Below are 24945 nucleotides of genomic sequence, written 5' to 3' on the forward strand. Positions count from 1 at the left end.
CTGTTTATGGGATCCTCTGGGCAAGAATATGGGAATAGATTGCCATTTCCTCCTCCAGGGAATCTTCCCAACCCAGGGATCAAACCTGTGTCTTTTGTGTCTCCTGCATTAGGAGGCAGGTTCTTTACCACTAGCGCCACCTGGGAAGGCTTTCTTGAGAATAAGTTACTATAAATACAGAGTTCTGTAATAACTAGCAGTTTCATTATTTTTTAAAATATTTATTTGACTGAGCCAGCGGTCTTAGTAGGGCCAAGCGGGATCTGTAGTTGTGAAATGAGAGATCTAGTTCCCTGATCAAGGATTAAACCCAAGCACCCCCACGTTGGGTGCGTGGAGTCTTAGCCACTGGAAGTCTTTTTCTAACTTACACTGTCTGCTTTGACTGCCTAAATTTTGGTTCCCTTCTATACTACAGAGTATGGTGCCAGCTTAGATGCTATATGGAGGAAAACACCATGACAGTTTTGAAAGAGTCTCTGATCCTTCTGGCAATATAAAGGTATGGTACTCAGAGTACACAGTTTAGAGAAATCTGACAGCATTTTCAATAATAAACAAACTGTCAACTAAAAAATTAGTTTACAACCTGAAAGCAGAGAGTGTTTTATTCGGTGGGAAAAGCTTAGGACTTCAAATCTGGGAGACAGGATCTCAGGTAGACCTGAGAGACTGCTCCGAGGAGGAGGGAATCAGGCTGCTACATACAAGTTTGTAACAAAGTGGGCTGGCAGTTTGAACATCAAAGATTATTGTTAAGTAAGGAAAACCAGATAGCAAGGTAAGGAATTTAGCATTCTTCTATGTATGGGAAGAAGCAAGAGTCTGGGATTTTTAAAGTCATTCCTGTCATATGCATCTCAGCTCTCTGGGCCAGCATCTGTACCTGTTTTTTGACTTCTCACTCCCCCACTCCCCCCACTCCCACCCAGCTCCTTGGCAATCACCATAGGGGGCATGGTGGCAGTGCTGGATTGCAGGTATTTTTTCCCTTTGGGAGACTTCATTCACATTTGGATGCCCCAAATTGCTGATGGCTGTTACATCCTTGTTTACTGATATTCCATTTCACAAAACTTAAAAAAATTCTTCCCCATTGAAAAACTAACAAAAAAACCTGGGAAAGAGACTTCCAGAACAATGTCTACAACACAAATAATATACACAAATAGCTTCCAAAATAACTTTTATTACTATATAAAAACAAGAAAAAAATAGATGCATATTTTTCTACAAAATTATAAAATATTCAGGCTATTTAACATTTTTGCATAAATGTATTGAGATTAAAAAGATAGATTTAAACAGAGAAATATTTTCCACTTAGAGTTTTCAGGTACTTTGTAGAGGATAAAGAAGTTTTCATTTTTCCATACTTTACTATGTGTAGCCCGAAGACATAGCAGTTACAGTTTTCTGTCAGAGTTATCTAAAAAAGGACATACAAAGATAAAAATTCCATCATGCTGCAATAAAATTAGCAAAAAGCTTTACTTCAGGCTTTCAACTTTGGCAGTTGTGGTCAATCAGTTTTGCACTGGAATTTCCAACTCAGCAGGGAAAGAGCCTAATTAAAAGCAAGACATCCTCTTTATTTTGTCCTTTAGAAACAAAAACCACTTGTCAGTATTCCTTAAAAAGTGCGATTACCTCCTTTGTCATTCGATCATAAAATCTGAGATACTGTTTGTAACCCACACAGCTTAAATGAAACCAGGAAAGGAAACGGAGGAAGGTACTTTGGAGGGTGGATTTAGTTTGACACAATGAGCACAGGAATCTGTACACTTTTGATAACATTAATTCAAAAAGTATAATCGTCTGAGTTTCTCAATAAATGCTTCGAGACAAAAGGCTTTAGTGTTGATTTAGATGCGTGTTAAAATATAGCTTTTTTCCCTGAAATTAGATTATGGGGTAAGGCAAGCCAGACAATCTCTGTAGATGATATAAGCTATAATTATTTGAGAAGATTTCAATCACTGTTTTGGAACTGACACCTAAGGCTTTCTTCTCCCGTGTTCTTTTTGTGGACTTTTTAATGAGATATTTTGGGGGGCTATGCTTTAGGTAGGAAATACCAGCTTTATGAAAGATAAAGGTATAATTATCATTAGAATAAAAGGTCCATTAAAAGAACCTCAAACAGAAAGGTTTTCTAGATATATTTTACTATGCATTGTTTTCACAAAGGTTGAGAAAGAAAGAAAAGAAGTTACTATAATATCTGTAAGATGAACCTCACATTAGCCCACAAGAGGATAAAACTAAGGGCTGAGATGAGGAGTGCTCCAATACTTCTCAATGGGGCAGCACAGTCTAGTGCCAAACCCATAATTAACTTTTCACTGATAACCTCTTTCCTGGCCTGTATGAAATGGAATGGCAGCTTCAAATCTTGGGGTGGTCATTAACCCCTTGCCCCCCAAAATACCTGGAATTTTGTGCACCTCTATGTAATGAAACATCCATTTACCAAAATATGTTTCTGTGTGACAATTCAATTTCTCCTTCCACTTAGGACCCAAACTGCAGCAGGCTCTACTTCTACTGGATGTACGTGCATATTGCATATACATATCCCAGGCACTGGGCTGGGCACTGGAGATTCCGATGACTATTCCCAAAATTTTGGAAAGAGAATGAAGAAGACAACAGTGTTTTGGCAAGCGACTCGAATGATTATCATTAAACTTCAGGGATGTGATGGAGAGTAGCTCGCACTCAGTCCATGGGCAGAATTACCAGTTACCCGAAAAGGAAATTTGCTAAACACCAAAAATGTTAAGTTTACTTGGTAGAAACAGTTTAAAATTGCAGGGAAACCAAAAATCAACCCTCAGATAAAATGCATTGTTTCAGCATAGGCACCACTGTAGGTTTTAAGACAGGCCAGAGCCTAGACAGAGATCTCATGCATGAAAACTCATCTCTGAGTCTTAATTCACTACTGAGAACACAAAACACAAGATACCCCCTAGAATTCCACCCAGTCAGGAAGGACCCTAGCTTTTGCCTCCAGGGAAGGGCAGACCATGAAGTTCATCTCTCCATGAAGTTCATCTCTCCTACCTCCAAACCCAAAGCTATTTAGCAGCTAAGATTCTGAAAATCTGAAATGATAATTGATGAACTTTGAAAGCTACAGATGTTCTTGCCTAAACCTCTCCTCATTACCAAGACATAATTTTAAGATCAAAGGAGCATCAAGGTAAGCCACGGCTTGTTGGCAGTGGCAGGGTGCCCATGGTGAATCTCCAGGTAAGGGTAGGCCCTCTTGCTTGTTTATTTGAGGAATCTGCCTTGTAAACAGAGCCAGAAGGTAAATTTTAAAAACTCTACTGCATCCCACCAAATGAGGCTTATCCAAGGGTGGGTCAAAACAGGTGTAAGTTAGCATGGGCTTCGCTAGTGGCTCAGAGAGTAAAGAATCCACCTGCAATGCAGAAGATCTGGGTTTGCTGCCTGGGTTGGAAAGATCCTCTGGAGAAAGAATTGGCAACCCACTCCAGGATTCTTGCCTGGAGAACCCCATGGACAGAGAAGCTAGGCAGGGACTGGGGTCGCAGAGACATGACTGGGCGACTTAGGATGCATGCATGAAGACAACAACATACTGAATCATGGACTGACCTGAGGTGCCAAAATGCCAGTTTTGGAGTCTCAGTTTCACTACTCATTAGCTGTGTGACCTTCAGGCAGGTTACTAAACTCTCTCAGATCTCTCATCCGTAAAATGAAGATTTTAATGGTGCCTACTGCAAAAGTTATATCTGGGGATTGAATGAGCTAAGGTTTATAAAGTGCTTAGGATAGTACTGGCACTTAGTAAGTTCCATGTTTAAAAACACCAGAAACTTGGGGGACAGTGCTCTTTGAGGTTTGTAGAGCAGTTTATCCTGCTTATGTATTCAGGTATATTCTCATCGTAATTAGGTTTGGAATCTGGATCATAAAGTACACCAAACCCAAGGAAGCCTTGGGATTAAGTCAATTTGGAAAAACTTCTAGGTCCGACCAGAGGAGACCTTCAGCAACCTATAGTCCTGTCACTGCTCCAAAGTGCCCGAAAATAAACCCTGGTCTCCAGGGCCAGTCTAAGGACCAGCTAGGGAGGGAGCAAAGGGCAGCTACGGGGAAAAGGGAGCCAGTTCCTTTCCTACATTTTTTTCTGGGCTCTAGTCATGATACCTGGGTGGCATTAACTCTGTCCCAGATATTCATGATCTGATTCCAAAACTTTATAACTGGATTCCCAGAATAAACAGAAAATGACTACATGATAAGAGGCCAGGGAAGCTGCCAGTTTATCAGATTTACCAACTGTAGAGACATTTTGATCATTTGTTCTACGCAAGGCACTGTGCCAAATGCTTTGGTCCTCAACGAGAAAAAGGTAATATAAGCACAATTTATATCTATTGTTATTAATATTTACATTGATCATCTCCCTTTCAATTTGGGCAAGTTTATAAGCCTCAGTCAATATAAACACTTTTAAGACACCCTATTTTCTGATTAGAATAAATATTGACTCTGTGGACCTCAATCATCTCATGGGTAAATAGGAGAAGCTAAACTGGAGAGCTAGTTTTTTAAACTGGAGTTATATGGCTACATTGCTACCCCACTTTACATGGTGGATCTCTGTCCAGCCTCATCAAGGGTGATGTTTCTTTTCCTTGCTGCCGCTTCATTGTTTAACTCCGAATCTGATTTGTCCACGTTGCCAAAGTTCATTGCCATGGAACTTTCCACTCCCTCTGGAGCACCTCCGTTTGGCTGAAGAAGGACAGAATTCGGTTCTTTAGGACGTTTCCATTGTGGTCTGGTGACTATCCAAAAAATGAGAGCCCCAAACACCAGAATCAGAAGGCCAAGGGTGTTTGTGAAAACACCTTCTGGTGGCAATGAACTGTATGAAGGACTTTTCCTACAGACAAAGAGAAAGTATATCCAGTTACCAACAGGGTGATACAGCAACATGCCAAACAGTCTTGAATTTATTTGCTCAAAAGGCACACTGGTACAGCGTGTGTACATTCAGCATAAAGCTTGATATTAAGAAATTCATATAATTCACTCAGTGGATTAGTACAAAACTGTTAAAAATTTCATAAAGTATGAAAATAATATAGCATCTAAAACATTTGTACCACTTAAAATCGAAAAAAGGATGATACAAAAATGTAGGTAGATCATAATTACAGTTAATATAAAAACATGTATATCAAAACAATTGAAAGGCATGTATAACTTCAAACGTTGCTTTGTAAGAGTGGTACAATTTGCTGGACTGCTTGGTTGTTCTTTCAAGCATTATTAATGCTGTATTACATGTATAACAGATTTTTTAAAATAAATATTTAAATTTTTTATTTTTACCATTTAAAAAATTTTCTCACATTTATATTTGTCCAATGAACCAGTATTTAATATTTTGTAGCTGAAGAACTGCAGTTAGCAAAACTATGAAACTTACAGGGCAAAAATCAGTTTCTCAGTCAATCCCATAAGTACAGTTGCGATCACTGTTCCAAAGATGAAAAGTCCGGAATAAACGTGTATGGGCATGAGAAGCGCTCTGAGAGAAAGTGGAGCCCAAGGAAGCAGAAAGACAAAAAAACCTAGGAGAAGCTAAACATCAAAAAATTCAGAGGTTATCAACTGTAAGTTTTAACTGTTTTAAAATTATTGTTAGAGAAGCAATATGCGCACAAGGAGAAAACATTTCATTTAGAACCAGGTTTCCCCATTCTAGTTCCACTCAAAAGTGACACCTACTGTGACTTTCTCAAGCATCTTTTCATAAAATTTCTATGACTAAACAAGCATATGTGTGTGTGTGTTTAAAGAGAAAGTGAATCAGACATAGAAAACAAACTTATGGTTACCAAAGGTTAAAGGGTGGGGAGGAATAAATTAAGAGGATGGGATTAAAACATACTCCCTACTATACATAAGATAGATAACCAAAAAGGACCTATTGTACAGCGCAGGGAATTATAGTCAATATCTTGTAATAACCTACAATGGAAAGAATCTTAAAAAGCATGTGCGCGTGTGCGCTCGTGCGCACGCGCGTCTCCCCAGGTGGCCCTAGTGGTAAAAACCCGCTTGCCAATACAGGAGATGTAAGGTGTGTGGGTTCGATCCCTGGGTCAGGAAGATCCCCTGGAGGAGGGCATGGCAACTCGCTCCAGTATTCTTGCATGGAGAATCCCATGGACAGAGGAGCCTGGCGGGCTACAGTCCCTAGGGTCGCAGAGAGTTGGACACGACTGAAGTGACTTAGCACAGCACATGTGTGTGTGTGTGTGTGTGTGTGTGTGTGTGTGTGTACACACACATATATATTTACATATAACTGAGTCATCTTGCTGTATACTGAAACTAACACAACATTGTAAATCAACTATATTTCAACAAAAAATTTTTTAGAGAGAGAAAGAGGGAGTTTTTAAAAATGTAAGTGGGGTTTTATTGTACATATTTGTTCTGCATATTGCTTTTTTCTCTTAACAGTATATCTTGCAGATCTTAACTCATGTTTATCTAGTTGATTCTTTTTAATGGCTAGTATTTTAAGACTAAAAAATTATTCAGTTCCTTATTAACGGACATTTCTGTTTCCAGTTTTTTGTGGCCATTAATAAGGCTACAGTGAACATTCTGATACTCAATTGTTCTTATCAGTTTCCATAAGATTGCCAAGTAGGAAGGGAAGTAAAAGATTTTTAGGTCACTAAATCTAAGTACAATAGGACACATTTTGTCAGTACAACCTAAAGAAGGCTATGTGGAAAAAACATGACAATTTTTTTTTTTTTAACAAGGAAGAAATGAATTCTGCAGAAAATTCTCTCCATCTCCTCAATAATTAAATCCTTACTGGGATATTTCTCTGCAGTGAAGACAATAAGATTCGTACAGAAACTGAAGTCTGTAATGCTTTGACTGTTTTGTTGTCCCACACTCCTGCCCATTAAGGAATCACTTCTCCAGAAAATAAAGCTGACTTAATGACCACTGAGTTTAGAGGGGTATTTTGTTTTTCAGTATCTCTTTGGGATCTACCACCCTAACAAAACAACCATGAGAAGAGAGGAGAATGAGAAGAAACACTAGCATCACTGTTCATTTTGCCTGACTGAGATCAAAGGGGGATAGAGAGGAATGAAAATAGAAGGGGTTTGATGCCCTAAAACACATTTAGAATCAGCATAAAGGCAATAGTAATGAATGGAAAGTAACTGAAGATGCATGTTATAGGCTGGTTTGCATATTTTATTTTTCATTAACATCACAAATGCCTGAATATATTAGAAATGCAGAGAGCCCTCCTTGGTGGTTCAGAGTGTTCCTAATCGTCCTTCAGTGCTCTTTAGTGATTGATTCTTTTAGTATTGATATCAAACGGCAAGCATCCTAATGTATAGGTTGTACTTTCTATACAAAAATGGGGCTCAGGTGAGTGACTGCCAAGGATTTAGAACAAATATATTTCTATGAGTAAGTCACACTATCTTTGCTGTGACTAATCCATGGAAATATGTATTTTTCCATATTCCTATTCTCCTGCCTCTTCTGAAATTCCTAGGATTCTTATTGTTTTGAATGATTATTACTGTTTTCTCTTATATCTCTCAGGATTTATCTTGTGTGTCTCTTATAATCCCATAAAGCTCAGTGATCTAAGTAGATGGGACATCAGACTTACAGGACTCCAGGGTGATTTCACTCTCCTAAGTCTTACTTTTGCTATGAAAACATTTTTTTCAACATCAAGTTATTTTTAAAAAGAAAGGAAAAAAAATTATAGGATGCTTATCTTTTATTAAGTGTTCCAAACTATGCAAATTAACATAAAGATTTATAGTTTATATTAATCATTCTTTATTTCCTTTGATTTCTAAGCATGTCTCTTTGGGCCCATGCTTGTCTTGTGGAACAATGTTTCCCCCACAAGCTAGACAGGTGTACAATGCATAATAGGTATTTAATTCTGTTGAAAAATGGATAAGTGTTTTTCAACAGAGTTAAATGGGGTCCTGTAAGCAAATTTCTGATGTCCCATCTACTTGTATCATTGAGCTTTATGGGATTATAAGAGACACACAAGATAAACCCTGAAAGAAATAAGAGAAAACAGGAAGAATCATTCAAAGCAAGAAGAATCTTAGGACTCTCAGAGGAGGCAGGAGAATAGGAATATAGAAAAAATTTATTTCCATGGGTAAGTCATGAATAAAATGTCAATGACATAAAATGATATTCTCAACCATGGAGGTGTTAATGATCTATAGCTGAAATGGAAAATGCCATCTTCAGGTTGTAAAGGAGCCTACCACGAAGCTTCCAGTTAAAATAACAGTTGACTTCTGTCATTCTAATATGCAAAGCCCTAGGCTGAGCCTTTTGATGCATTATTTGTCCTTGGTTCCTACGATGTTGTGAAGGTTGTATGAAAGCCTTAATTTCTAAGTAAGCAAACTAAGCCCAGAAAAATTCAATAGCAAGTCCAAAGGTCACAAATTAAAAATGAATGAAACTGATTCAAACTGAGGTCTTCCGGATTCCAAGTCCTGTGTTCATAAATACTACCAGCTCTCTGGATATAGGCAAGGAAAAAGTCAGGGACCACATTTTCTCCTGTTAAACAGAAGTTATAAAGTTGTGATGTGACATTTCTGAGAAGTCTAGTTAGTACACAGATAAAACAATAAGAGGTAAGAATCTGAATATTTCAGAGAGCAAAAGAGAATCTTGAAACAATTAAAAATGTTTCAATTTGCTCAAGTTTAATATTAGAAGATCTATTGATGTAATTGACTATATTAACAGATTAAAGAGGAAAAACTAAAATCACATCTCAACATACACAAAAAATATCCCATAAAATTCTACATCCATTCATGATTTCAGGTCTTCCCTGGTGGCTCAGATGGTAAAGAATCTGCCTGCAATGTGGGAGACCTGGGTTCAAACCCTGGGTTGGGAAGATCCCCTGCAGAAAGGAACCACTACCCACTCCAGCATTCTGGCCTGGAGAATTCCATAGACTGTATAGTCCATGGGGTCGCTAAGACTCAGACATGACTGAGCGACTTTCACTTTCATGATTTCAAAAGAAAAACAAAACCAATTCACAAACTGGAATAAGAGAAAATGTGAAGCATCTGTACTGCAGAGTGAAAAAAGTTTCAAAAAAAGAACAGTTCAAAGATTCTTGTCTCTACCTCTATTTTATACCCTGTAAATAATTCTATATACTTCTATGTGCTTCAACAGGCTTCCCTGGCAGCTCAGTTGTAAAGAGTCTGCCTGCCAATGTAGGAGATGTGAGTTTGATCCCTGGATCAGGAAGATCCCCTGGAGAAGGAGAAGGAAATCCACGCCAGTAATTTTACCTGGAAAATCCCATGGACTACAGTCCATAGGGTCGCAAAAGAGTTGGACCCAACTTAATGACTAAATGACAACAAAAATATACTTTAATACTTCTACACTCTTCAATTCCACTGGCTTGGATGCAGAGAAAAAGAGACAAAACTGGCAGTGCAGATAAATGGCAAAGATAGGGACAATTCAATAAATGGTGCTGGGGAAAGTTTATCAATATGGAGAAAAAATGAAGTTAGTAACAATATCACATCATGAACTAAATTAATTCTAGATGAATTAAGTATGTCATATCAAAGACAAAACTTTAATATTCTTAATAGAAAACATAAAAGAAATTAGTATTTCCAATAATATTATTATAATGTAACCTCTTGGCTATTCATACGTTTTTGTCTTCGACCAACTGTTCTCGAATATTAGTGTGTATCTGAGTCACTTGCAGGGACTATGAAAGCACATATTGCTGGGCCCACCCACCTTCCCCCTCCCCCACCCTCCATCGTTAGTTTCTGATTTAGGAGGTCTGGAATAGAACATAAGAAATGATTTGTTTTGACCTCAGAGTACAGAAGGATTTCATAAACAAATCATCAAAACAAAACAAAATATGATAACCTTAAAGGAAAAGATGATCAATTTGTTTCATTAAAATTAAGAAGTTCTATTCATCAAAAAATGCTAAGAAAAGAGAAAACACAAGCCTCAATGCTTGAAGAATTATATAATACATACAAATGAAAAGGAATTTGACACAGAATGCCTACAAATCTTTAAGAAAAAGGAAAACAAACTCATTGTTTAAATGCACAAAAGACACAAACAGGTATCTTTTTTTAGAGGTGAACCATGAGTAAGCAGTGAAATAAACAAGAAAATCACAAGACATAATTTTATATCAACCACTTTGGCAATACTTAAAAAGTTTGAAGAGGATGCAGGTTGGCAACAATGTGCCATATGTGAACTCTTATTTGCAGCTAACAGCCACAAAATTGGAAACACTTTGGAAAACAAGTTGATACTATTTTAGACTGAGTATACCACTGCTAATGTAAGAATACGGCCTGAGAAACGTTTGCATATGAGGGCCAAGAGATGTGTATGTGAATGTTCAATTCAGCATTGTCAGAAACAGAAGAAAACTCAAAATCATCTAAAAGTGTAATAGCAGGAGAATAGATAAGTAAATGTGGGGCCTATTTATGCAGCAGATACAAAAGTAGAAATGATTAAACTACAGCTAGAGGAATCAATACAGTTGAATCGACAGAATGAAAAAAATTGTAATCGAACACTTATGATACTGTTTCTCAAAAAAATAAAAAATACACATGAAACAACATATTGTTTGGGAATTTACAGCATGTGGTAAAATTACAAAGAAAAACAGGAATGAGAAAAACCTTCTGGAGAATGGTTACCTGTAGGAGTTGGGATAGATAGAAAGATGTGGGATCAAGTTGGGGGTGGGGGAGAGGGGTTCTATGTTTTCTAAATTAAGGTGGATGGTGGAATTATGAGTTAATTTTGTTATGATTCATAACTTCTACACACACACATATACACACTGGCTTTTTTTTTTTAAATCCCCTAGAGGCTAGATGTCACAAGTAGAAAAAAATGCCTACAACTTGAAATGCTTTGCAATTCATAGACAAACACAGGAAGCATGAAGACTTTTCAGCTTGTTTTGGTTGTATTGCTTTGTTGCTAGTTCCCTTTCTTTGCTCCTTTCATTTATTGAAACAGCCTGGACCCTGGCTTCATTTGGCCAGTAAATCTTGACTTTGTAAAGTGGTTAAACCAAAGTTCAAGATCGCTAAGGTAATCTCTTGACAATCTCTCCCATGCTCTTCATACTCTGTGGTAGGTTTGTTTCCCGAGTTGGCCTTGGGAAGAATGCAAACTGACCTCACAAACTCGGATGAATGGCCTGCACACAATTATACTTTGCAATTGAAGTGCACAACAGTTGGCAGCTGTGCAAGTGAGCAGCAAGCAGGCTGCTGTAGCTGCTCCAAGAGGGTGGGACTTCCTGTTCTCCACCTACAAGTGGCAGCTCAGAGAAGCTCCATTTACAGAGAGTTCATCCTGATTCACGGAGAAAATAGTTTTCCTTTTTACTTCTAACTTAATCTAACAGAGGCACATCTCTGTCAAAGCATGTTTTCATGGTTCATGAATTTTTACAACTAAGAATAGGGAGGAATCTTTGTAAATCTTAATCAGAAAGGCTTGAAAGTGAAGTCGCATCAGACTCTTTGCAACCCCATGGACTGTAGCCTACTAGGCTCCTCTGTCCATGGGATTTTCCAGGCAAGAGTTCTGGAGTGGGCTGCCATTTCCTTCTCCAGGGGGTCTTCCCAACCCCAGGCATCTAACCCAGGTCTCCTGCATTGCAGACAGACGCTTTACCGTCTGAGCCACCAGGGAAGCCTAAGAAAGAGGCTTAGCTCCTATCAAAAGTGAAGAAAGCAAGCTTAGAATTGGTTTCTTTCCATGGGGATAGGAAATATTCTTTCGTTTAATTTCTTCCTGAGAACAGTTGGGTGATCTCTTCTGTCACTTCTTCAGGGAAGCAATGCAAGTAACTTAAAAACAGCTTGGATGCAATAACCGAATACAGTTGGAATGTAGTCATCTGTCCCAGAAAAGGAATAGGAAGGAAATGGTTCATCTGGTTCCTAAACAAACAACCAGAAGTTACCACACATGACATGAATGTTCACAACCTGATTTGAGGGGACACTGTCTGCTTATTTAGTTTTAAAAATTGTGTATATATGATCTTTTGTGACATGTGATTTACTTATATTTTAAGACAAAAGAGCCACAAGTTCAAGCAAGAAAAACAAGATGCATTTAAAAATTTAATACCCTCCCCCAGAACAAAGAATTCCCCAACAACCCCACAGTGGTATTCTGGTATATTCTCCCATAACTTTCTTTACCCATCTACACATAAAATGCTTTTTTCCCTTTCTTTCCTCCCCCCTTCTCAAATGACACTTTACTATACACATTATTCTTCAGTATTTTTTTTACATTGAAGAACATATAGGAGATGCAAGAGATGCCGGGTTTAATCCCAGGGTCAGGAAGATCCTCTGGAGAAGGAAATGGCAACCCACCCCAGTATTCTTGCCTGGAGAATCCCATGGACAGAGGAGCCTAGCAGGCTACAGTCAGTCCATGGGGTCACAAAGAGATACAACTGAGCATGCACACGTAACACACAGTAGACAGAACTACCTTCTTTGTAATAGCTGTGTCATATTCAACAGATCTGCCACAAGTTCTTACTGATGGTCATTTAGTTTGCTTCCCATTTCCTGCAAGCACTGCTGCACTAAAAATCCTTCTGAGAGTTCCTTTTGTGACAGCTTTTTATTTCTGATCTCCCCAAATGTGGGACTGCTAGGTTGAAGAGTAAGTATATATTTTACAGGGCTTCCCTTGTAGCTCAGTCGGTAAAGAATTTGCCTGCAGTGCAGGAGGCCTGGGTTCGATCCCTAGGTTGGGAAGATCCCCTGGAGAAGGAAATGGCAACCCACTCCAGTATCCTTGCCTGGAAAATCTCATGGACAGAGGAACCTGGTGTATTGCAGTCCATGGGGTTGCAAAGAGTCAGGCACGACTGAGCTGCTAACACATAACATACATATATGTTACAATGTTGTGTAAGAGTAAGTATATATATATTTTTTAAAATAATAGATATTGACAAACTACTTCCCTAATTTGGTGGCAATTCACTTTTCCATGAGCAGTGTTGGAGACCACCCTTACCTCATCTCTATGCCAGCAATGGATATCATTATTGTTCTATTTCATGGGGGGACAATGATATTTTATTATTTTAACTTACATTTCCCTAATTTCTTAGTGAGGTTGGACATTTTCTCATATGCTCATTGGTGATTTAATTCCTTCTTATCTGAACTGTCTGTTCAAATCTTTTGTTCAGAGTTCTGTTAGGTTGACTTTTTAATTATTCATTTTTAGGAGTTGTTTTGTATATTAAACACATTAACCCTTAACACATGACAAGATTATTCTCCATATCTCCTTGAGCAGTTCTGGCCAACTTTATCATCTTTGGTCACATATACAGTCCATCCTCTATAGCCCCAGGTTCAGAATCCATAAATTCCACCAACCACAGATTAAAAAAATGTTCAGAAAAATAACTGCAGAAAGTTCCAAAAAGCAAAGCTTGAATTTGCCATAGACCAGGAAGTATTTATATAGGATTTACACTGTATTCACATAGCATTTACATTGTATTAGGTATTATAAGTAATCTACAGATGATTTAAAGTATATGGGAGAATGCATATAGGTTATACGCAAATGGGTGCTTAGTCAGTCAGTCGAGTCTGACTCTTTGCAACTCCATGGACTGTAGCCCGCCAGGCTCCTCTGTCCATGGGGATTCTCCAGGCAAGAATACTGGAGTGGGTTGCCATGCCCTCCTGCAAGGGATCTTCTCAACCTAGGGATCGAACCCAGGTCTTCCTCATTGCAGGCTGATTCTTTACCATCTGAGCCACCAGGGAAGTCCTATATGCAAATACCACACCAATTTATACAAGAAGCTTGAGCATCTTTGGAATTTGGTATCTGAGAGGGTCCTGGAACCAATCCCCCAAAGATACTAAGAGATGAAAATAATTAAAAAAAAATTTATGTAGCCATAGTCTTTCTTTTCCTTCTAGATTTCTTGTCAACCTTATAGCCTCCCCTACCTCAGTATTATACAGATTACATGCTTTTTAATTTTTTCTCTTTTGATTTTGGATTTTTTTAATATCCATATCTTTAATCTATTGTATCTAGAATCTTTTTTTTCTTTTATGTGATGTACATAGTCTTTTGTTTGGTTTCCTTCAAATGGGCAGCCAGTTATGATGATAACATTGATTAAATAAGCATTCTTTCCCTGGTAAATTAAAATACTATAATGTCATAGAAAAAGTTATTATATATACTGTCTGTCCTTTGTGTTCTCGCCATGAATATATTTTGTTTATTCCTGTGGGAATACCTTGTTTTGAATAAAGCTGGTCTACCTGCACTTCTTCAAAATTTTCTTGGTTATCCTTGGGTACTTATTCTTTTGCATAAAGTTTAAAACTCCCATTGGGTTTAAAATTATAATAAATAAAAATACAGTTGAACAGGGAAGAATGTTTCTATATTAATTTTTCTCTCAGTAGCATGGTATTCCTCTCTTCATACCATATTTTCTGTTTTTTGGTAAAATTTTATAGTACTGCACTGTAAGATTTACAGGATTTTACTTCCTATATTCCTAGTATAGGGAAGTTATTGGATTCTGTTGGCTATCTTTTATCCAGATACATTTCCAAATTCTTTCATAATTTAGTCATCTCTTGGATTTCTAGATAGTCATATGATCTGAAAACAAGGAAGAAGGTCACACATTTTCTATTACTGTATTTTTTTCATTAGCTGTACATTAGCTAAAACCTCTAAAATGAAATTGAACACAAAGGTTGCAAACATCTGTTTTATTTATTTAATGGAAATGTCTTCAGTATTTCAGAGTTTAAGCTTATGTTTGCTGTTAGATGTTGGTAAAGGTATTTATTACTAAAGCTGCCTCCTTAGATATGAAGTATGTAGTACACAATGGGGCCACGTCAAAGAGGAGCTTGTTTCCTCCCAGTGCACTGGATTGGTTTAAAGTATTAGTTCCTTGTAGGTCAAAGTATAAAACAATCTGGAACTAATGTCTTTTTTAAATGATAGATTTCAAATGACCTTACCAATTGCTTATAATGTTATTGGTCTGCTTAGGTTTTCTAATTCCTCTTGGGTCAAACTGTTAGTTTATACGTGGCAAGAAAATAATCATTTTTTCTTTAAGATTTTAAAAATATTACCATATTATTAAAATTTAATAAACTGTCCTAATTTTAAAATATTATTTGTATCTGTGATTATATTTTTTAAATCCTGAACGGTGTGTATATTATGCTTTTTCTCAGTCAGATTTGCAGTGGTTTATCTATTTTTATCCTGGGCTTCCCAGGTGGTGCTAGTGGTAAAGAACACACCTACCAATGCAGTAGACATAGAGATATGGGTTCAGTCCCTGGGTTGGGAAGATCCCCTGGAGGAGGACATGGCAACCCACTCCAGTATTCTTGCCTGGAGAACACGATGGACAGAGAAGCCTGGTGGGCTATAGTCCATAGTCACGAAGAGCTGGACACAACTGAAGCAATTTGCACGCATGCACATTTATTTTATTCTACTTGTTTTAAAGAACCAGCTTTTCATTTTATCTATAATTTATTCTATTTTTTTAAAATTTATGGTTCTGATAGGCTAAATCATGCCCTTTCCCAAAGATGTCTACAACTTAAATCTCTGCAAGCTGTGAATACATTATGCTACACAGCAAAAGACACTTTCCTGATGTAATTAAGGTTATAGATGCTTCTGATTGGGGGAAAACCCTGGATTATATGGGCAGCCCAAACACATAAACCCTTTCAAAAGCAGAGAACTTTGGCTGGAGGAAGAAGAGATGAAGAGGAGAAAGAGGGAGAAGTCAGAGAGATTCCAAGCCAGTTTGATGGAGGGGGGCCATGTGCAAGGAACAGAGTGAGAAGCTAAGAACAACCCTGAGCTAATAGCCAGCGAGAGACTGGGACCTCAGGCTTACAAGCACAAGGAACTAGATTCTGTCAGCAATCTGAACTATTTTGCAAGTTGATTCTACCCTAGAGTCTTTCTATAAAAGCCCAGGCCAGCTAACACCTTGACTTTGGCCTTGTGAGACCCTGAGCAGAGAAACCAGCCAAGCCAACATGGATTTCTGATGTATAGAAACTGTGAGGTAATATATTTGTGTTGTTTTAAGGCCCCACGTTTGTGGTAAACTGTTATGGCAACAACAGAAAATAATACAATGTTCACAGACTTTTTTTGGATGGGAGGGAGGGAGTCTTTACTACTCCTTGTATATCTTGCTGTCCTTTTTTAATTTTCTTTTTTTTCCTTCTTGTTTTACTGAGATATAATCAATCTTTTATTTTCTTAAGTGAATACTTCATTTATATATTTTAAGTTTTCCTTTCCAATAAATAAACACATTTAAGCCTATATTCCTCTGAGAACCATTTTATCTAAGACCCCAAAGTTTTAGAATAAATATTCTCTTTTTTGCTAATTCCTATATATTTCTTGCTGCTGCTGCTGCTAAGTCACTTTAGTCATGTCCGGCTCTGTGCGACCCCATAGATGGCAGCCCACCAGGCTCCCCCATCCCTGGGATTCTCTAGGCAAGAATACTGGAGTGGGTTGCCATTGCCTTCTCCAATATATATTTCTTAATCTTACATATTAAGATATAGAGCACAGCATAGAATTGGTTTTCAGAAATTCCAGCTTAAAAGATCTAGTGTAAGAAACTTTGTTTTCATTTTAAAAGCTTTTTATTGTTACACAAGAAATGCATGTATATTTAGAAGATACAGAAAGTGAAAAGAAAAATAATCAACTAGAATCCAGCCACCTAGAGATCATCAGCATTAACATTCTGATACATCTTTGCAAGTGCTCAGAGAATGCTTTGGCATATAACTAACTTAGTAAAGGCATTTCATCTAATCCATTTTAACTTTGTACTCAGAACCACAGAACCCTCTCCCAGGGAAGCTACAGGGAATGGGGTGGGTGGTTTCCATTCGGCTCCTCAGAGACACGGCTCTCCACTGAGGATGCTCACAGGTGAGGGATGATGGGGATGTTGCGGAGGCAGCAGGACCAAGTGGGGAGGGCTCAGGATCGGCAAGACCAGGACCTGAGTCCTAGCTCTGCCGCCTGTTCTTCCTCAGTGACCGTAAAGGTTATCTCACTTAAGGGATTACAGGAGGTGAGCAGAATGCTATCCGCTAAATGCACAGAGTGTTATCTGCAGAATACGCTCTGGTTCTCCTTTACTGCGTTCTGGTGTGGCCCACAGGAGGTGAGGCAAAGTGAGGGAAACAAATAGCTGAAAGGAGAACAGCGAGCTGAGAAAGTCCCCAAAAGATGCGAGTAGGCCAAGGAGACACCCAAAGAACTGGGGGATGTCCCCTGCTCGTACCATCCTACTCTGAAGGGAAAGGGCCCACTGGCTGCAGCAGAGGCGGACACTGTCTCCCAGATGAGAACACTGAGGGAAAATCAACTTTGAGGGCAGGAGATCTGGGCTCAGCTCGGCCATCCAGTATGGGATCAGGAAGATCATGTTTGATACAGGATTTTCCCTGTGCTCCCTCTTGTCTGGCACTTTCAATCCCCTGATTCTTATCTCCTGGTATGCTAATCCAAATTAAATAATTAATAGTGTCCATGTAGCTATCAACTTCTATTTAGTTAAAATTAAAGAAGACTTAAGGCTTTAAAATCCTTACTTTAAGAAGAAGAAAAATGACAAATAAATGTCTTCTGCTGCTGCTGCTAAGTCGCTTCAGTCGTGTCCGACTTTGTGCGACCCCATAGATGGCAGCCCACTAGGTTTACCCATCCCTGGGACTCTTCAGGCAAGAACACTGGAGTGGGTTGCCACTTCCTTCTCCAATGCATGAAAGTGAAGCTGCTCAGTCGTGTCTGACTCTTAGCGACCCCATAGACTGCAGCCTACAAGATCCCTATTTAAAGAGGCCATACATTCATATATTCTAAGATATGCCTTGAGGTTTTACAAAGTGACTCCCGTTTCTTCTCCTATATCCACAGAAAAGTAAGTTCACAATGATGTCCCAATCAGGAGTTGGATATATGTACTAAGGAAGGGAAATGAATTGACATAGTTTACAAAGATTTCTCGACAAAATGGTTAACACCAAAAACTTTAAAAATTAACCTTTACTTTTGTGACCTTGAACAGCCAAATTCCTATCTCACTCCATTAACATGCTTAAAAATAGTGCTCTCAAGAGTATGTGTTTTTAATAAATAAAGACATTTAATAAGTGAAATGAAAATAAAACAATCACTGAGCCTTCCAAATCAAAATTCATCTCTTTACTCATAAACTTGGAAAATAGAAATGACAGGGAATGTAGGAAAGAAATATAGAGCTCTTGCCTGTGCTAGTTCACCCAGCACATGGAATTTAAAGTGCAAACAATGGCAGCCTAGAAATGATGAGATGGCACTTTCTCAACATACATATGTCCATATTTAAAACCTCACACTCATGCTCCTAACTGAATTCTGGTACCCCCTCAAGGGAAAATACTTATAATGGAAATAAACTGAATGATGACGAGTGGAAATGAAATGATTTCCAAGAAACTATGAATGAACAGAAAACATTGACAGTATCTGAATTGTTTTACTTTTTGTATCTTGTTTAGAAATGCACTGAGATACTGACCTGTAAGATGTAGAGAATGACAGCTGTCAGTCCAACCCAGCTGTGCAGACTGTACATATTGGGGATCTTCTTGGCATTGTGGAAATCAAAAACAGCCACCAGAGAGATAATTGCAAGAATGGCAGCAACAGTGTTTAGCCCCGCATGGATGGATTTCATCAGGAGCTTGCTGCATTTCCAGGTCCATGGCAGTCTGTATACAATGATGGCTGAAGAGAGAAGAAAGGAGACAGAATGTCGTGTTGCTGTTCTTTTAACCAACACGAGATGAACATTTTGACGCAGTGAACACTCCTTCTATGAAACCCTTTTCTGTTAACTTCTGCTTCTCCTCTCTTCCCTGCCTCTCAGTCGTTCCTTCTTGAACTCTTTGCTGGCATCTTCTTTACTCCCAGCTTATGAATGAACCTTGATGCCTCTCAGGCTCAGTCTCAGGATTTTTTCCTCTCTCTGTGGGTGATCTCATTCCGCCTCTCACTAAAATGCTACCTCCGTGGTCGGGACTCCAAAATTCTCATCTCCAGCCCAGAACTTGCTTCTGAACTCTAGACCGACATATTCCAATGGCTTCTTGACATCGCCACATAGATGCCTCTCAAATATCTCAAACTCAACATGTCCGAAACTAAATTCTTAATCTTATGGTCTGGTTTCTTCATATAAGTGCCTTAATTTGACAAGAAAAAGACAGGCTAAAGAACAGAAAAAATAAGTGCAAAGATTTAAACAGATGAAAGAGTATATCTAAGCATTTCATAAAAGAGTATATCCAAGTGACTAGTAAACATAATAAAGATATCAACAGAGAAATGAGAATACCTCTATCACACGTCTGAATGGCTAAACACAGAAAATACTGAGTACCAGAGAGGCTATGAAACAGCAAAATCTCTCAGGCTCTGCTGCTGAGAGTTTAAACGAGAACAAACACTTGGGAAAACTAGCAGTATCTACTTAAGCTAAACTTATGCATACCTTTTGTTGTTATTTAGTTGCTAAGTCATGTCTAACTCTTTTGCAACCCCATGGACGGTAGCCCACCAGGCTCCCCTGTCCATGGGATTTCTCAGGCAACAATACTGGAGTAGGTTGCCGTTTCTTTCTCCAGGAATCTTCCCAACCTAGGGATCAAACCCATGTCTCCTGCATTGACAGGTGGATTCTTTACCACTGAGCCATTATGCTCTATTAATTCTACTCCTGGACATATGCCCCAGAGAAATATATACATATGTTCATCAAAAGACATGTATTAAGAGTAGTATTATAGCACTATTTGTTGTGGCCAAAACCTGGGAAATTCCCTAATGTTCATCATTAAGAGAATGAATAAATTGTGATATATCCATACCATGGCATGAATGATTTAAAACTAGAACTTCACCCAATTATATGGATCAATCTATAATGTCAATGTCAAGAAACTAGACATAAACAAATATACACTGTATGATTCAATTGATATGAAATGTAAAAATAGGCAATACTCATCTTTGCAATAAGAAAAATCAAGACAGGAACTTCTCTGGCAATTTAGTGGTTAAGACTTCATACTTCCAATGCAAGGGACATGGGTTTGATTCCTGGTCAGGGAACTAAGACCCCAGGTGGTCAAAACCTAATTAATTAATTGCCAGATACATTTAAAAAACTGAAGAGTCAAGAGAGTGGCTGCTCTTGTGAAGAAGGGGTATAGCAACTGGAAAGGAATGCACAAGGGATTTCTGGGCTCCCGCTAATAATCTGATTTTCAACCTTCGTGCTGGTTACACAGGTAATCAATCACTTAAGGAAGATGCATTAAGCTATACATTTATACATATGCTTTTCTGCATGTAAACTTCAGCAAAAAGTTTCTTGAAAAGCTTTTTCTTAATGTCCTGGCTTAATCAATAGATTATATGGCCACCCTATCCAGCATGCAATTAATTTTGTTCAGAAGGCAATATCCTGCCCCAACCTACCCTCATCCCACTCCTTATGTTCATTCCAGGGAAAATTTAAATATCTGGAAATGTATGGCAGGTTGCAAAGTTTAAAGAATACTCTCTTGGAAAATGGGTTCCATTATATTAGCAATGGGTCACACAAATTTCTTAATTCCAGAAAAGAAGCAGCAGCAGACGCTGCTGCCTTTTCCCTTCAAAGACATTTATATTTTGAGTATAAGAAACTTAATTGGATCATAAAATGTAAAAGATTATCTTGTCCATTTTCAGGCAGAAACACAAAAAACCTACAAAGATATTAATAGATGTGAATTCAGCCACTTTAAAGCTCTCAGCACAAGATGTCAATCTTCCTATTCTTCGGTTCCGTTCTAACACTTGAGAGGCAGGCATCACAGTTAGGACAGACTCCTTTTATCTAATCCAAATTCTGAAGGTTGACTACATACTCATTTTAGTGCATATATGGCTATCTTATAAATGTTTATTGATTATATCAATATTTCCTTGAGGAGATAGAAACTTTGCAGGTAATTATTTCTGCAGTCAATAAATTTTTTCAAACCATTTAATACAATACCTTAAGGTATATGTTTAGGAGGTGCTTTGCCCTGTAGCTTCCAGGATCGTAGTTCCCCAACCAGGGATTGAACCCAGGCCTGACAGTGAAAGCACCAAGTCCTGGCCACTGGTCCACCAGGGAATTCCCAAAAGGTATGCTTCTAAAAGCTAGTTTAGGAAGTTCCCTGGTGGCCTAGTGGTTAGGACTCCAGGCTTTCACTGTTGTGGCCCAGGTTCAATCTTTGGTCAGGGAACTGAGATCCCACAAGCTGTATGGCATGGCCAAAAAAAATTTTTTTTAAATTAAAAAAATAAAAGCTAGTTCAACATCCTTTGTCATCTCTACTTCAATGTCTTTCAGGGCAGAAATATGACAACACACACACACACACACACACACACTCACACACACACACACACACTCACACACACAAGACCCTGAGCCCTTGCAAGGTAGTAGGCACCATACTTTAAGTGCTTTACTTGTTTACATTATAATGATCAACTCAACTCTGTGAGGAAGGCATAGTTACTATTACCACTACACAGAGGAGGAAGTGGAGGCACAGAGAGGTGTGTAGTTTGCTCAATATCATTGTGTTTTTAAATTAATATCATTGTTATCACCATCATCATATCCTCCAGGCATCACCCAGGAAGGACATTTAGACTGCAAGACTTGAATGGATGCATCCACATGCATACAGAAAACACTCAGGACGTTTCCGTGAAAAGCAAATTATGAGCCATGAATCACGACAGCTTTTCCTCCCTAATCTGGGTCATATTATACCCAAAATTTCCAAAATCAAAACTAAGCTCAGATGTTTGAAATCAGGAATAGTTCTCAAGGCTGAGGTGAGCTCAAGGGTTACCGGGGGGATTCTGGGGTGCCTGGAATGTTGTTTCATGATGCTAGCATGTGTGTGCTCATGTGATGAAAACACGTCCCTTATGATTTAGGTACGTTTCTGCATGTATGTGGTTCTTGAACAAAAGTACCTTAAAAATGTCCAAAATTCAAAGACAACTATGTTCCCAGTAAAGAACTTTCACTTCTCAATACTGCAAGAACCCCAGAAAAATGGGTCAAATTTTTCACAAAACTGAGTCTACCCTCTTTGAGTGTCAAAACTTGATTTTTAAACTTTTCACATTTACTCAAATGTTTTTCTAGTTGGTTGCCCACTAGCTCTCCTTCTCTAGCAATAGCATGAATGGAACACAATCTAATCTTTTATTGACGGTTTGGGGTTATCAGTAAAACATACTGTCCTATTACTGTGAAGCAGGAGAGGTACTTACCTCTGATCCAAGTGGGCCCAGATAATTATGTTTTTGTTTTCTCTAGTCCTTGGGTCTAGTTCTAGAATTTTCTATCCTCTTTTAGGGGCTTCCCTGGTGGCTCAGAGGTTAAAGCGTCTGCTCTTGCCCAGGTTATGGTGCCTGCCTCCAACCTCTCCTCTCATCAACCTGCACTATCTATTATTCCTACCAGCTTTAAGTTCTAGTTGATAAATTTTTAGGATGGCAAAACTCTTTTAACATCTGTTAAATATGGATGGTGAGTACATGGGGATCTGTTATGTTAGTTTTTGTATGGTTGAAAGAGTTCATGAATAAAATTTCTGTAAGCCTGCTAACCTAACAGGCAATTAGTCTCACCTCTAAGTAGGGAGCTCATGGAAACCTCAGTGGCTCTCTCGTAGGAGGGAGACACGGAGTTCTCAGCACCTGTCCTGGTGATAGAGAAGTTCTGCAGGGTAGCTGACTAAGTTTCAAATGCTCTCTGGATAAATGGAGGCTAACTCCAAACTGATGCATTTGCATGTGTTTACGTGCCTTTTAAAATGCATAAATAACCCAAATACAGTGGACTTCAGGAGAAAGGGCAACCTTAACAAATCCACCACATTTCTTCAATAAGAAGCTTTTTTCAACAGCAGTAAAAACTGCCTGTAGAGTGGAATTTAAATATTTCTTGCTTCTCTGGCTTGGCACTTACCTAGACACCATTCCTGAGGTTCAGTGAGAAGGAAGAAAAAGTTTTCAGAAGCCCATGAGGAGGGGAAATGCTATCAAACAGCTACTTGTGACTGAAACAAGGGTTTTCTGTTACAGGCCTGAGATGGCAAAACCATTTGGGGCAAGAAAAGGAGGGGAAACATGAACACATGTATGTGAAAAAACGTTTGAAATTTTTTCTTAACTTTAAACTTTTTATTTTGTATTGGGATATAGCTGATTAACAACGCTGTGCTGGTTTCAGGTGAACAGTGAAGGGACTCAGACATACATATACACGTATCCATTCTCCCCCAAACCCCCCTCCCACCCAGGCTGGCTGACGGTGGAACATGCTGTTGTGATAAACTTGAAAAGGAAGGAGGGAAGGCAGGCAGGCAAGAAGGGAGGGAGGGAGGAAGACCTGTGTACAATTATTCTTTCAACAATGAAGAGGGAAGCGCAGTAACTTGAATTGTATTTACTTATTAGAAATTTTCTCAGTTCCTAAGCAGCATAATCAACTCAGGGTTATGTGAAATACATATTCTCCAAGTGTAATCTCTGGTTTGACACCAGCTTTCCATCCATATACCGTTACGAAACCATCCACATACACAAATCCGTCTTATAGCAGACAATGCAAATGTGGGATTTGTCAAAGTGAATGTGGGGAGAAGGGCACTTGGAGGGAGAGAAATGTCCCCATACGTAGAAAGCAATTGGACTCTCATTCTTCTGTGTTTAAATCTTGTGATTTACGAAGATAGGAGCACATCTGTCTAGGTCATGGTCAGATCCCAGCACTTAGCACAGAGCTCACAGAGCCTAGCACATAGCAGAAATTCAATAAATATGTGTTGAATATATAAATCTTAATAAAGTACAGTCATTTATTATTTCCCAGAAAATGAGCAGATTCTCTTTCAAAATGCACAAATCAAAACTTCAGCTGCTGACCCAAGTGTTGTGAGCGCATGCTCAATCATGTCTGACTCTTTGAGACCCCATGGACTAGAGCCTGCCAGGCTCCTTTGTCTGTGGGATTTTCCAGGCAAGAATACTGGAGTGGGTTGCCATTTCCTTCTCCAGGAAAGGCAGTCAGATCTAACTGCTGACCCAAGGGTTAGCTCATATAACACCAAATGGTCCTTTCAAATCAGTAAAAAGTATTCTGCCCTTGGACCCACTTAATAGCTTTAGATAAGCTTTAAGTGAACCACAAAATAAGACAAGAGTAAGTTATTGAAAGTGAAGTATCCTGGAATCTGAAGACCTTTATAAACTCTGCTTAAATATGGTATGCCCACCATAGTTTTCTTAACTCTTTGAATAAAGTATTATTTTGACCTTCTTGGTAGAATGTTCCAAACAGGATTATCAAGATTTATAACTTATTTCCCTGTGTACCTCAGAATGTACAAGACTCAATCCAAAGGACCTCAAGTTTAAATGGACAAGCAGAGAACCCCCTCTAAGTATGCTTCCTGAAAAGATTCCTACAGCAACTATCAGGGAGAATCTGAGCTCTGAAACATGCCTGTATACTCAGACTGTCTCACAGCATGAATGTCATGAAACTGAAAACCTCTGGAGAATCAGAATGAAGGAAGTGATCTGAGTGAT

General features: G+C 38.6%; 1 protein-coding gene across 1 annotated transcript in view; it reads right to left on the bottom strand.

The window, feature by feature from the left end:
- Nucleotides 1-1169: 1169 nt before the first annotated feature.
- The window catches only part of LOC101106919 (plasma membrane ascorbate-dependent reductase CYBRD1), a 32719-nt gene continuing 8943 nt past the window's right edge, over nucleotides 1170-24945 (bottom strand). Inside the window, exons 2-4 of the mRNA XM_027964862.2 lie at nucleotides 18806-19014; nucleotides 5483-5637; nucleotides 1170-4933 (exon numbers count right to left, since the gene is read on the bottom strand). Of these exons, the coding sequence (XP_027820663.1) occupies nucleotides 4633-4933; nucleotides 5483-5637; nucleotides 18806-19014 (665 nt within the window). The 3' untranslated portion in view covers nucleotides 1170-4632. The remainder of the gene's footprint in view (nucleotides 4934-5482; nucleotides 5638-18805; nucleotides 19015-24945) is intronic.

This window comes from Ovis aries, chromosome 2 (genome assembly GCF_016772045.2).
Source record: "Ovis aries strain OAR_USU_Benz2616 breed Rambouillet chromosome 2, ARS-UI_Ramb_v3.0, whole genome shotgun sequence".
NCBI classification, from domain to species: Eukaryota; Metazoa; Chordata; class Mammalia; order Artiodactyla; family Bovidae; genus Ovis; species Ovis aries.